The sequence below is a fragment of the Simochromis diagramma genome, unplaced genomic scaffold (genome assembly GCF_900408965.1).
Source record: "Simochromis diagramma unplaced genomic scaffold, fSimDia1.1 OVJJ01000685.1, whole genome shotgun sequence".
In the NCBI taxonomy this organism is placed as follows: Eukaryota; Metazoa; Chordata; class Actinopteri; order Cichliformes; family Cichlidae; genus Simochromis; species Simochromis diagramma.
This window is the reverse complement of record NW_024387477.1, coordinates 5,393,186-5,406,541: the sequence shown is the minus strand read 5'-3', so window position 1 is coordinate 5,406,541 and position 13,356 is coordinate 5,393,186. Positions and strand designations below refer to the sequence as shown.

At 41.0% G+C, this 13,356-nt stretch overlaps 3 protein-coding genes across 4 annotated transcripts; all 3 read right to left on the bottom strand.

Moving 5' to 3' along the window:
• Window positions 1-1,608: 1,608 nt before the first annotated feature.
• Window positions 1,609-3,729, bottom strand: LOC120724228 (protein Wnt-8-like). Its single transcript, XM_040016318.1, has 5 exons — window positions 3,519-3,729; window positions 3,279-3,408; window positions 2,667-2,792; window positions 2,436-2,578; window positions 1,609-2,339 (listed from the first exon to the last, which is right to left on the bottom strand). The coding sequence occupies exons 1-5, from the start codon at window positions 3,594-3,596 to the stop codon at window positions 1,791-1,793; spliced, it is 1,026 nt and encodes a 341-aa protein (XP_039872252.1). The 5' UTR covers window positions 3,597-3,729; the 3' UTR covers window positions 1,609-1,790.
• A 623-nt stretch (window positions 3,730-4,352) lies between these two features.
• Window positions 4,353-6,224, bottom strand: LOC120724226 (protein Wnt-8a-like). 2 transcript variants are annotated; one of them, XM_040016315.1, is made up of 6 exons: window positions 6,054-6,224; window positions 5,906-5,939; window positions 5,649-5,787; window positions 5,325-5,450; window positions 5,077-5,219; window positions 4,353-4,934 (listed from the first exon to the last, which is right to left on the bottom strand). In XM_040016315.1, exons 1-6 carry the CDS (start codon window positions 6,122-6,124, stop codon window positions 4,377-4,379), a joined length of 1,071 nt encoding a protein of 356 aa, XP_039872249.1. In that variant the 5' UTR covers window positions 6,125-6,224; the 3' UTR covers window positions 4,353-4,376. The 2 variants fall into 2 exon arrangements, with proteins under 2 accessions (XP_039872249.1, XP_039872248.1); XM_040016314.1 differs by lacking the exon at window positions 6,054-6,224 and having other exon boundaries at window positions 5,906-6,014.
• A 3,916-nt stretch (window positions 6,225-10,140) lies between these two features.
• Window positions 10,141-11,753, bottom strand: tmsb2 (thymosin beta 2). Its single transcript, XM_040016317.1, has 3 exons — window positions 11,620-11,753; window positions 10,484-10,588; window positions 10,141-10,215 (listed from the first exon to the last, which is right to left on the bottom strand). Exons 2-3 carry the CDS (start codon window positions 10,581-10,583, stop codon window positions 10,178-10,180), a joined length of 138 nt encoding a protein of 45 aa, XP_039872251.1. The 5' UTR covers window positions 10,584-10,588; window positions 11,620-11,753; the 3' UTR covers window positions 10,141-10,177.
• Between the last annotated feature and the right edge of the window lie 1,603 nt (window positions 11,754-13,356).

Genomic DNA, 13,356 nt, shown 5'->3' with positions numbered 1-13,356 from the left:
TGTGTGAGACCTCTTGGTATCTCACACCCTGGTGATAGAGGAGGGCAGCAATGAGAAGGGGTGATCAATCACGCTCTGACCCCCCTGAGCCACTCTGGGAGAATACACAAGTTCCCCTGGGGGGTCCTTGTGGCAGAACCCCCTACCTCTGTTTTCTTCTTTTATCCTGAATTGGAAACATACCCCTGTGACATGTAACTGCCACCAAATGTGGTATAAATAATAAAAAGTGATGGGTCAATGTAAGTTCTTCCTTAAAAAAAATATTCCTTTACTGAGTCTAAAATGTTTGAAATGCTAAAATCATAAAACTCCTGAAAGATAAATAAATGCAGTTTAGTGGGTGAAAAAAATGTCAAATGCAGGGTCTGCTCAGGGGCATCTCACTTGTAGAGTGAATCCAAGCACAGCTGAGCATCATATGGGAACAATATGGCACCAGTAATGTATTCACTGGAGAGCAGAGATAAAGCGTGAGGGCCTCCAGTGGGGCAAAACCTTCATTAACGCACAGCAGGACAGCATGGGAAATACGGGACATCCCTAGAGGGGAAACAGACAAATGGGAAGTGTGGGAGGGAGCGTTTCAGGTCGGTGAGAGTGTTATTTGTTTGCTTCTGCAGCCAGGAATTTAACTTGATGTTATGCTTCTTTGATCCTTGGTTGTGTTAGAACCCAATTTTGTCCCCAAACAGTACATAAGCTAACAGTAGTCTGTTTATTTGTAGAGTTGTGTAACTATTTGCCACAGTGTTTGTGTTTAGATTTAATATGACATGCCTAATTTCACATCGCAAACATGGGTGAAAACTGAAAAAGTGGAATGCATTCGCTGTTTTGCCCCAGGTCCCGGGGCTTTATGATGTAGAGACACCAGATAGTCTGATAATTCATGTCAGAATTTCTCACTTATCTCTGTGTTTTTATTGGTGCAACAGTAACTGGTCTGTAAAGATAGTGAAACAGACCTGTCACCAGACCCATAACTGTTAACATTCCCTCCCCCTACGCCTTCCCCTCCAGCCATGGGCCCCCTGAAGAAGGTAATATCCATGCCATCAGTCATTTAGTGGAATCTGTGGCAGATTTATGACACATCCAGCTAAGAGGCAAGGTTTTGGAGATACAGGGGGTACAGGAGAGAAAAACCGACATGCCAGCAGAGATAGATCTAATACTAATGCCTAATTACTTGCAAATGATAAGATTAGAAATCATCTTGCTTTTCAGGGGAAAAAATTGAGTCATGCTTTTATATAAGTGTCTGATTGCATGTACAAGATTCATGTAACAGCGAATAAACACCAGGCTTTAGCTTTAATGTGTTGAGACACATTTGCATTCCATTTGGAATGTGACAAAGACTAGCGTGGGCAATGGTGTCGCCGATTACCAACCAAACACTGTAACTTGAATGGTGGAAGCGCTTCCCTAATTTGTCTTTCAAAGGCTCTTTGCTCTTTGAATAAAAATCAATCCACATTGACATCAAAGTGGTGGCGGATAAACGCTGGATCGACACCTCGGTGTGGCGTAAGCTGCACGATGTTATCCCTGTAATCCCCCTTTTAAAATGCATGCAGTTGATTCTTATTATGTGCGTGGGCGGTGTCAGAAACTCTGGTGGCCCTCTTCTAGAGAAAAACTGAAATTGTAGATACAAATATTTAGAAGTTATTTTTTTTACATTTTTATTTTAATTACAGCATTCTTAATAAATAGACACCAGGATATTATACACGAAAGAGTGGGGAAAGTGCAAACAGACAAATCCATAAACGCAGTCGTTTTCATTTGGGTCCACGATCTCTTCGTTTTCCATCCCCACCGTCCTTCCTGCCGCACACGTGTTTGACTGTAACGTGGGCGCAGTCCTCGCAGTGCACCTTACAGCACCAGTGGAATTTGCAGTTACAGCTACTCATCACCTCCGTGCGCTTTTCTTCCACTCTCAGGCCGCATTCGTGACACAGCCTGCGGCAGCTCCTTCTTTCCCCTTGCGTCAAGCCCTGTCCGTGCAGCAGACACTCCCTGCCCTCCGTGCCGTGCGCCCCCAAGCTGGCGTTCTTCCTGCAGTAGTCTGGAGAGTCCTGTAGGTAGATGAGCTCTGACTGAGCGATGCTGCCGAGCGCGTCCATGATGGCACCTTGGATATCCGCGCTGTTACCGGCGTTCATGCGCTTTTGGTCGATGTCCAGCTTTTCAGCGTGACTGTACTTGATCCTCAAGTAATTGCCCACGGCTCTGAAATCGGACAGCTGTGTCCAGCAGGTTTTGACACTGCAGCTCTCAGACATTCCGTGGCATCTGCAGATACGCGTCATTGTGTCTTTCACGGCCTGTTGGAAACAAGGTTCTGTTAACGGCTGCTGATGCCTTAGCGCTGAGTGATGAAGGGTTAGTAAAGAAGTGCGTGTCGTTTGAAAATAACTCACCAATCGGCCAGCCGCGTTGTTGTGGAGGTTGACAGCAGCCCTAGAGTCCTGACCCGTCTCTTCCGCATCCACGTACTCTTTGGAAATCCTCTCTCCAAACTCCACGTTAGCACTGCAGCCACCCCACAACCATCCGCGACCGCCTGCACGACACAGTTTTGAATACTTAAAGATCATTAATTAAGAACTTGCATGTTGACAAATGGCGCTGTAACTCGTACGTTGACTCACCAAGCTTTCCGTTCTTTGAACCATCGCAGCCACAGTTTTCGAGTTCACCAAGACTGCAGTTCCTGGTCAGAGTGTACATGACCCCTGCTGAACTGATAGCATGAACGAAAGCCGTTTCTCTGGTGGCTGAATGAGAGGAAACATACAAGGTCTACTGCCACAGCCTCTTATAGGAGAATACATAACCAGCATTGACTAATAACGTGTAGAATGTTGCATTGTTTTTATTATAACTCTGTGATAATCAAGGCCACACTACAAAGGTACAAAGAAAAATAAAGTGGTATAAAGGTCAACATGTCCAAAGGTCACCAACTAAATCAGCATCAAAAACATGAAAAATAGATCCACATCCATGGGTGTGCGTGTGCATATTCAAGCACGGGTAAAAGAGTATTTTAAAGACAGGTCTGGCCAGGGGCGTAGCAGAGATTGCAACAAGTCTAACAATAGTTCTGTAAAGATATTTTAATTGATTTAATTGCTTTAATTAACACATAAAAAGCATAGAAACACTGGAAATCACTTTTTGCCAGGAAAGTCTGGGAAAACCAATCATTTGGTTGGAAATGCCGAATAAAACTTGAGGCTCACTAGAAAAACAATAACTACCTCGTTTCAGTCCTTTAAGCTGGGTTGCGCTGTCGGGGCAGTTCCATCTATCCCAGGCAAACTGGCGTTTGCACTCCTCGACGCCAATCTGTGTGCCCACCTGCACGCTCTTTGCGTAGGTGAGATAGTCCTGCAGAAGAGGCAGTGGCAGTCTGTCCTTTATTTTGTTTTTATTACATTTGAAATGTGGAAAAAAAATGTTGCCACAATAAAAGCAATCAAATATATATGTATATATACCTTTGACCCCGTCATCAGAAAATTGCTTGCGACCCTGAGAACAATAATAATAATGATAATAATAATAATAAAAGTCATATAATTCTGTCTTCTGTTCACTTATTTTAAAGCATGCATGCAACTAGTGTATACCTTACCAAGCGTATCCAGGATTGATTCTACACGAAACAAACAGCAGCCAAAAAATTGATTGCGCCATCTTCACCTATCCCGTTGTCGTTATCCTGCTTAGAGATGTAGGTATTTTGACCCTGTGTGCTGCAGCTTTGTCCTTTACTTGACTGAGGACCAAATAAGTCTTCTTCTTTGTCTTAGAGACCCGAGAAAGCTGATTGGTTGACTGGTTCAGGAGACGCCTATTCGCACTTCAAAGGTTGGCATTAGGAAGTAATTTATTTACTTCCCAAAGACTGTATGACACCAAGGCACCCGCATATAGGAGTAAAAGACTCAGAATTTTACCACCGACAAACTGGGAGGCAGTTACGTGTATTGTATAAAAATATTTATTATTTTAAATAATTATTAGGTAGCCTTTTAAATATTAAACCAATTTCAGTAGTCACACGTGATAAACAGCGAACAAACATCCTCGGAACTCCCAAGTTCCCAACACTGCTACTGTTGCTCCAATGCTTGGAGATTTTGGTCCACAAGACAAAATTTGACCTATACACACTCCATTCAAAACTAAAGGGGGGAAAGGTGCTTTAAAGGACTTTAGCTAAAAAATTTAAATAACATTCATGTGATGCAGAATAATTTCTCATGTAGTTCGTAAATATAAAACTGGTTAATATGATGAAAATCATATTTATCGAATAATGTGAAGAGTTCAAATTTTGCAAGAGATCCCAGTCATTGTTGATGCGCACTGTTCCTGCCTTTTTTGTTCTTTTTCCTCCCACTTTTGTGCGCGCAAAAGTATTTGGCTACAACTCGCTTGCATTTTTCACACTTGACTGTGCAACACCAGTGAAATTTGCAGTTGCAGCTGGTGAAAACCTCTGTGCGCTTCTTCACCACTTTTAGGCCGCATTCATTGCACAATCTGCGGCAGCTATTTTTCTCCCACTCGGACATGTTCTTGTCCTCCTTAAAGCACTCCCGTCCCTCTGTACCGTGGAGTCCGAGGGTCTGGTTCTTGACGCAGTAATTTGGAGAACTCTCCAGGTAAATGAGTTCCGTTGTAGCGACGCTCAAAAAAGTGTGCGTGACTGCGTCTCGGTTGTCCGCGCTGTTCCCTGCTCTCGCCGCTTTCTTGTCCATTTCCAGTTCCTTTGCATGTTTGTACTTCATCTTCAAGTAGTTGCCCACTTCTCTGAAATCGGCCATCTGCATCCAACAGGTTTGGATGGTGCAGCTTCCAGATACTCCGTGACATTTGCAGGCTTTCCTCATGGTTGCTTTGATTGCCTGCCGAGAGCACAAACGTTTTACCAAAAAATAAACAGAAAGCCAAACAAAAACAACGATCTCGTTTTTCATTTATTACGCTGTGTCAGAACACTATTGACATAAAAAAAAAACCGTCAATAATATTAAGATCAAATCTTACCAGTCTGCCTGCCTTGTTGTTATGCAAGTTGACCGCTGCGCGCGAGTCATGCCCATCTTCCAGCGCGTCCACAAACTGTTTGGAGATCTTCTCCCCAAAAGCAACATTGTCACTGCATCCTCCCCAAATCCACCCTACACCGCCTGAGACAAAATAGCACATGACGTTATTTCGCTGCAGGAATACAAGCCAATTTAGAAATCGCTTACTGTAACCGCGGATAGAATGCTCATGGAATACATGTTTACCCGGCTGTCCAATTTTGGAGTCATCGCAGCCGCAGTTGTCAAAGTCCCCAGCCGTACAGTTCTTGGTGAGCGTGTACATCACTCCGGCAGCGCTGATGGCATGGACGAAAGAAGTTTCCCTTGTGGCTAAAATAAATAACAAACAAAGAAATCCGGATGATTTTACTTGGATATCCAGTTTGGCACGATTAATGCGTAACTGATGAGTTCTAGTTTTGTGCGTGAAAAGAACTTTACGCACAGGCGCATCAAGATTGCTGTCAAAAAAGCGCACGACCACACTAATTTTAGTTGCCATAGATTTGATCCAAAAAGAGTTCTTACCACTCCGCATGCCGTTGTGTGGGGACAAAGAAAGCGTGTTCTCTGGACAGTTCCACTTCTCCAAAGCGAATTGGCGTTTACACTCTTGTATCCCACTCTGTGCGCCCACTCGCACGCTGCTGGCATAGGTCAGATAGGCCTTGGATGAGAAAGGAAAGGAAGTTATGAATATTAATGTTAGTGCTAATTACATAGAATTTGGCTGGAAGGAACAGCTTTTACGCAACACTCATTCTTAAAATCTTAAATGGTATTACCTTAGGTCCAGTCATCAAGAAATTATTCATGGTCCTGTTGAGGGGAAAAAAGATAGCTATGTTAAACCTGTAAGTTATTTTACCAATTGCAAACCCATAGAAACTATAGCATTTAAAACTTTCTTTACGAGAGAAAAAAAGGACATACCAAGCAGATGACAGCTGAAAAAGACAACACAGGAACAGAACCAAGACTGCAGAGAAATTCAGTGGTTGCATAGCGTGTGTATTCCAAGCAGAGGCTAGTGTGACGTATTCCAGATGTGAGCGCCAAGAAAAGAAGGAGGCGACTGAAGTTTGTCGCCCTACTCGGCGCTCATGATATTTATATGGTCGTGCCCCCTTTGACAGACAGATTTGTCCAGCAAGTAACATTTTACTGTGAAATGCGTCAACGACATTGGCTGGGGCTTCCCATGGACAAATAGGAACTGTGGGTGCATAAGTGCACTTCAAAGAAGCAACGCAGACGAATTCACCTGTTGTTCCCAGGCTCTGATGCTAATTATAAAAACAAAGTATATGCATGGATTTAAAGTATATATGTGTGTGTCAGTATATGTGAATCCATATGAGCACTACGTATAGAATAATTAAAACCATCTTCTAATAATCCCCCGGATTTGGAGACATTTAAGAATAAAAGTATTATTTTAGACTAATAGAAGATCATTATTCACACAAAAAGTAATCTCTGTATGGGTTCATTGTGATGATTATTGTTCATCTTTATGTGCACACAAATCGAAGATAGCTTAGCTAAAAGATAAATAAAATCACTTGAAACATTCGGGAGATGGCACCAGTATCCCGTGGGGACACTGGGTACTACAAAGCCTTACAGCTTTTCAGGAGTGACAGTATATAGTCATGTAAATACCGCCTCACACATCGGCGAAATTGGCACCGTTGTGATAATAGGATAATAGATGTTTCCCTGGGAAACAACTTGGTGCGAAAACAGTCTGGGATTTACACGAGTAAAGACACATAAGACACGTAAGGGCTATGACAATTAAAATGTAGCATTGCAAGGTCATTTTATTTCATAATATGTTTAGTTTGACTTTTGATAAAATATTAAAAAACTGTAAGTTATATGCAGGTTTAAGCATTGGATGATCCTTTCAGGCTGATCACGTTTAATCCCGCTGATTCGCTTTCTCGCTTTAGCCCACATAATCATGTCCCTCATCAAGGAATCATCACCACCAGTTTCTGTCTTTTCATACTTTTACTTGCGAGTTGAACAGCGGACTTGTCAGATCCCCTTTAAGCCACTCAAAATCCCTTAAAACAACAATTCACTCAGCCTGCACAAAAAGCGGAGAGGTGTAGATAATCCCCACTAATTAGATATCAGCTAAGGTCGTGATTGAAACCTACAGCTCCCCTCCCCACCCCACCCCCGGTCTGACTTACTCTCAAAAAGTTGAGAATAGTAGAGAACAGCTTAAGCCAATAGGGAACCTTTAACGATATTAATGGATTTACTGATATAAACAATCAATCCGGGCGTGTCTACATGACGACATAAGTATCGAAACTCTCAGGACTACAGATCAGGACAAAACACCGGGCTTATTGGGTGACATTTTGAACGAATATTGCAGGGAGCACATAGAAAATTTCTTTTATTTTTTTTTTACCCACCACCTTACACACTTTGGGAGTGAGAACGTGTTGCGAGAAGTGGGTCTATCAAGACTCCGGAGGTGAGAAGTTTGACAGGCGGAGGCAGGGTGACAGGAGCAACACCCGCAGGCGGAGATTTGGGGTTATAAATCACTGATATTGAGTTTAGGGTGGGTTTACTGGTCATTTTTGGTGTCACCGTAATGTTTACTGAATAATTCTGAACATCAATTTAGAAGTCAAAACATAGCTGTAACCAGTGCCTTTTACAGGAATATGGGGAATGAAATTATTTTTCACACCATACTCAGTTTCACGTTTTTTTTTCTTCCAACGCAGGTGATGCAATCAAATTTAACAATACAAATCATTACGTGCTATTGTAACGGTCCATACCCCCACCCCCATAGCGCTATTTCTGTCAACTGCTCCATTTAACTTTAATATTTAAAATGACACAATCATTTCAACAAGACAAAATGCTGTCAGTTAAAACAATACATCTACTACGACTGTGGATACACTAACAAAACTGTCAGCTTTGTTGACTGACTTTTTCTCCAATTTTAATTGATTCACCGAGCTCAGCAGCAGACGTCAGGCGTTTAAGAGTCTATAAATATGTGAAAAGGCTGGTGTCTTTTATAGAATCATGGTTTGGAAGTCCTAACTTGTGGATGGTGGTCAGGTTAGGGATGATCTTTGGACACAGGAGTATGGCTGTTCCGCTATATTAATGCGTCACACTCCTGCGTGTATCATTAAGTGCAAGGGCAAAAAAACTTCATAGCAGGGTTTTCTAAGTGAGGCATGTCCCATACAGCAGTCCAAGAGCATAACTGCAATTCAACAAAGTTGAAATGGAAGCTGCAGATCTCACCATAGCAGGGAATTCTGACGTTGATTATCAGACCCGTGTTTAACATTGCTTAGAAATGTTTGTAGGTTTTTTTTCTGTCTCCTGTAAAAATCTTACACTCTCAATTCTCTTCATTTTGCATTTATTTAGTTAGTGGTAGTTTTCACACTGAAACCGCAGTGCTTGATTAGATCATCCCTCTGTACACTGTCACAAATGGAAGTTGTGAATAGTTACTCAATTACTATATTTCTATTTTCAATATTGCTTTGTGTTTGTGTGTGATTAATTTATTATTTAATTTAGTAGTTCATGTTTAACATTATAAGAGTCAGCATAAGGGCATGAACAGACAACACAGCTGCTTGAGGCCTCCACACCACCAGGGGGAGTCTCAAGCTCATTAAATGTCACACAAAACTAGCGGGTAAATGTATGTGTATATATATATATATTTTTTTATCCGTGGAATATAAATTTTGAACATATAAAACAAAAACAAAAATGAGCCTTTAAGTAAGGTGAGCTTGGTTTATATGTAAATCAAAGGCATTATGGTTGGCAGCCTACCTTTAGCTTACTAGTCAGTTATAACAGCCCAGAGAACATGTGTGGTCTTTGTGTTTGGATTATGTTCCTAAATAACGATCATTTTAACATAATGAAAAATATTCTATTAGCTAGTTCTTCGGTGTAAGATAATTGTTATTGCTCAGTAACTAACAGGTGAAAATGTATGTCCTTAATATTTGACTACCATTGTCCCATTATGAAACTGGCCTTTTGTTCTATAGACCAGCCTTATTTTGGAGTCTTTGCTGTTATATTCCAGCATTGTTACACCTCAGTTAGCTCCGTGTTTTAATTTTTAAGACCTGCTTCTACTGCTTGATTAAAATATTTCCTCAGAAGCTTTGCTGAAATATTTCGGAACATAGAAAACAACATCTGCCTATGGTGCTTTCCAGCGCACTATAAGCCACGATAAGGGTTGTGTTAGGCGTACAAAGCACAAAAAATCAAGCATGGACCACATATTGTTAACGCTGGCGCTTCTGAGGTGGGGGATGGCTTCAGAATCAAATTGTGCTTAAGGCCCCATAAAACCTTGGGCTGATTAGCCACTAGCACTATATTTTCTGATCCCAAACCTTATGCTGGTTTATTGTAATGACATTAACATTAGCACTCTAACATACATTAGTAGGTAAAACATACACCAGCATTATATTACATATTTTCTATATTTTAATGTGTGAGTCATTTGGTTTATTTCTTTGCATCATAAATACAGTGTGTGTCTGTGTTTGTGATTGTCTTGATTTGCACATCTGTAAAAACGAGACATCAAGATGCACAGGACTGACTGGTTCCATGTCTTCATTTTTATTTCATAAATAAAAGTAAAAAGTTGATTAAGAAAACATCCCACATGATTTAACTTCAATTACTCCCATGTCCATAACCAGCTCCCCACCAGCCCTATAGCCTGGATGCCTGCCTGTCTCTCTGTGCTACATCACTACACCACTTCCCAGTTTGGCAACATTGGAGACATGTTAGCTATACGCTAACAGCACAAGACAGGCACCCAGGCTGGAGTTTTAATATTGGTTACAGAGGCTCCCTTGTGAGGATGCCATATACCCTTAACAGCACCCTGGGGAGCTTAAGAGCACCCATTTCTGAAGACAATGAAAGAGATTCAAATACTGTAATAATCAAAAGAAAGTGCTTTTTGTTGCCGCATCTCAGCTTCTTTTCTTCGTGTGCTTGAGTCAAGGTGTGGCATCGCCTTTCCTCTCTTGCTCAATGGCTAGAAAAGAAGAGAGAAACACAACCGTTGGTAGGCTCTTGTTCAGTAAACGTGTGTGAGGATGTTGCTTTTTGATTTTGCTGTGTATAAAATGTGTGATGACATTGCAGCTGTTTGCTTCAGAGCTCCCGCTGGCTGACAATGCGGTCTCTCGATAGCACAGGAAGTGATGATGAGGAGCTACTGACAGTAACAAATGATTGCAGACGACGAAGCCTTTGTGGCTTCAACAGTGATCAGAAACACACGGTGCACAACGAGCACTCACTCTCTTTGGTGGGAAGAGGGTTTTTCTCTTTTGTCTCCGTCTTCTTCAGCTTCGTCTTGTCGAAACGAGCGATCTCGGTCATGTCAGGCTTGTCAGACATTTTGGCTGGCAAAGGTGAGAAAGATACCTGAGCACACACATTTGACCTTTCCTGTCGAGCCTTAAATTGATAATGCAGCATAATGTGATCAAAATCATTGTAGCAATCTGAAAGTTCATCGTAGGAGCCATTAAATCTGTGAAAGCTTTGTCTAGCCTTTAGCATAAGCTCTGCAATGACTGTACATAAAGGGAGTGGCTACTACATGTGCTGCTCAGACTACATCCACATGGATGAACATGGGTGGTGGCTGCCTCCCACACGGCTTCACATTGGCTTCTCCAAAACGTAGATGAAGTCAACATGTGCTTGCTTTCACCCAGCTGTATTTTCTTTCCTTTGTCCCTGATTTTACCTCTCTAAGGCTAAAGTCTTTGTTCTCTCCCTCTGCATCATCTCTCTCTCTTTCTCTCTCTCTCTCTCTCACCCTACTGCATCCACCCCTGCAGCCTTGTGGATATAGGCAATGCTCCACAGGCTCCACTGCAGTCTTATTCCTAGGCTAGCCTCAGGTCTGACTAATCTGCCTTTCACAGTCTAGCCCAGTCATGCCTGTCTGAACTGCTGCTTTGTCAGAGTCTTATGTGCAAATATGACAAGCCCACAAGCCTGCAGCAAGTCATTTACAAACCAAGCAACGGCAATCTCCTCACTAGTGTGAATTTGAATGGGGCCTAGGAAAATCACTTTGACAAATAAATAGATATGCTTGGCGCACATCCAGAATTTTTATGGCGCACTGAGTCATTTCTTTATCGCGACATGTTTATACACTAAGCTTAGCATTAATATTAATATTAGCAGTGATATTCTCACCCTTTCCGATTCATTGTTAAATCCAATTATCCAAACAATTTGTAATATTGTATCTTTATCACTATGACCATCAGTGTCCTCAACATCCCTTTTTCCACATTTTTTCTGCTGCCATTGCCCATCTAGCCACACCCAATCCTTTGTCTGAGTCCTGGTAAAAAATCAGAACCAAAGAGAAACACAGAAATGAAGAGCATACTAAGAGATGAATCATTCTTACCGACGTTCCACGAAGCAGTGGGCTAAAATCCACCGGTGGAGAGAGTAGGGAGGGACAGCGATAGAGAGATGGAGAGAAGAGTGCGGCACGGAAGCTGAGTGATTCTGCCGGTGTGTGCACGCCTGCCTGCATCCAGGGTGTGGGTATAAGAGAGAGGGAGGGGAAGAGAGAGAGAGGTGGTGGTGGTGGTGAGAGAATGACTGAGAGCTTGGTCAGCCTCCCTTCATGTCATCAATATTAATGTTCTCAAGGGGAAAAGACTAAAAGGAAAGCAAACACTAACAAGAAACAGCTGTTTTGTGTAGATCATCTAAACATAAAATGATTAATTATTCATCTAATACAAAGAGTTTGTTATAGATTGCCTTAAACCCTGTTTTGCTGAGTAAGCCGGAGACACAATGCACGAAATGCTAAAAAGGGGAGTCGAGCTGCTTCTATTACTAAACACGACGACATTTAATGGATGTGTATAGTGTATTTCACTGAAAAATGATATATTTTATCACTGTACTTATTTGTTTTTTTCATTTGTCACTATAGTAAATAATAAGTATAGCATTATATCAAAGTTCACTAATAGCGGTTTATTTTTACTGAGACATGCCATGGACTAATGCCACATTCCACAAAGTATCACAGGGTGTCGTTGCTGTTCATGGTCTAAGCATCTGCAGTGGTGAATAAATAAACTGTCATACATCTTGTGCATGTTCTCTCAGTGTCTGTGTAATAGTGTGAGGAAAGTACATATTAGCATTAGCAGTTACATATAACTTTGATATACTTCTCCCCAAAAACCACCAAAACCACCAAAACAGGAAGTAAGGTAACAGGAAAGAGATTGCATACAGTTATTAAAACACCCAGTACTTATAACAGTAACACCTAGTATTTCCTGTTTTAGAAAGATGTGAAACTGTACCATGGAACTGTATACACTAATGTACTAATGTAATGTACACTAATGTATACACTTTTAATAACTTATAGTGACAGTATATCAGCAGCACTTAATTAAAAACAAACAAACTAAAACAAAACAATAGAAATGTATATTTGCATTTGTCAAAATAGAGGTCGCTACTCTTGACAATAGCCTGTTTATATCATAGCACAAAAAAATATATATATTTATCCTCTCTATATATTCAAATATTTAATATAAATTCATGTGAAACTAGAAAAAAATACAGATTAAATGAAAGCAATTAAAATGTCCACAAAACTCAGTGTAGCCATGGTGAAATATGCTTTTTTAGTGACTATTCTTTTGGATCATGCTAATCACTTTGTTTTAATTGAATGCTTGAAATAAATGGTAAATGGCCTGTATATGTATAGCGCTTTACTTAGTCCCTAAGGACCCCAAAGCGCTTTACACTACATTCAGTCATCCACCCATTCACACACACATTCACAAGTGTTCAATAAAAGTGATCAATAAAAGAAGATATAGAATAAAATATAGAATTTAAAAGAACTTGCATAGCACAAAACTTATTATTTTCTATTTACTATTTCTTTATTTCTAATTTCTTCATTTTTTATATAGAGACAAGAATGTAACATGAGAAGATTCTTTATATCAGGGGTCTCGAACTCCAGGCCTCGAGGGCTGGTGTCCTGCAGGTTTTAGATCTCACCCTGGGTCAACATAACTGAATCAAATGATTAGTTCATTACCAGGCCTCTGGAGAGCTTCAAGACATGTTGAGGAGGTAATTTATCCATTTA

Coding starts and splice junctions, on each gene's coding strand:
- tmsb2 (XM_040016317.1), bottom strand. CDS start 10,583: ATGTCTGACAAGCCTGACATGACCGAGATCGCTCGTTTCGACAAGACG. Junction 10,216..10,483: donor CCCTCTTCCCACCAAAGAGA/GTGAGTGCTCGT, acceptor CTTCTTTTCTAG/CCATTGAGCAAGAGAGGAAA.
- LOC120724228 (XM_040016318.1), bottom strand. CDS start 3,596: ATGACTTTTATTATTATTATTATCATTATTATTATTGTTCTCAGGGTC. Junction 3,409..3,518: donor TTCTGATGACGGGGTCAAAG/GTATATATACAT, acceptor CCTCTTCTGCAG/GACTATCTCACCTACGCAAA. Junction 2,340..2,435: donor ACAACGCGGCTGGCCGATTG/GTGAGTTATTTT, acceptor TGTTTCCAACAG/GCCGTGAAAGACACAATGAC.
- LOC120724226 (XM_040016315.1), bottom strand. CDS start 6,124: ATGCAACCACTGAATTTCTCTGCAGTCTTGGTTCTGTTCCTGTGTTGT. Junction 5,788..5,905: donor TCTTGATGACTGGACCTAAG/GTAATACCATTT, acceptor TTCTCATCCAAG/GCCTATCTGACCTATGCCAG. Junction 5,220..5,324: donor CTCCAAAATTGGACAGCCGG/GTAAACATGTAT, acceptor ATTTTGTCTCAG/GCGGTGTAGGGTGGATTTGG.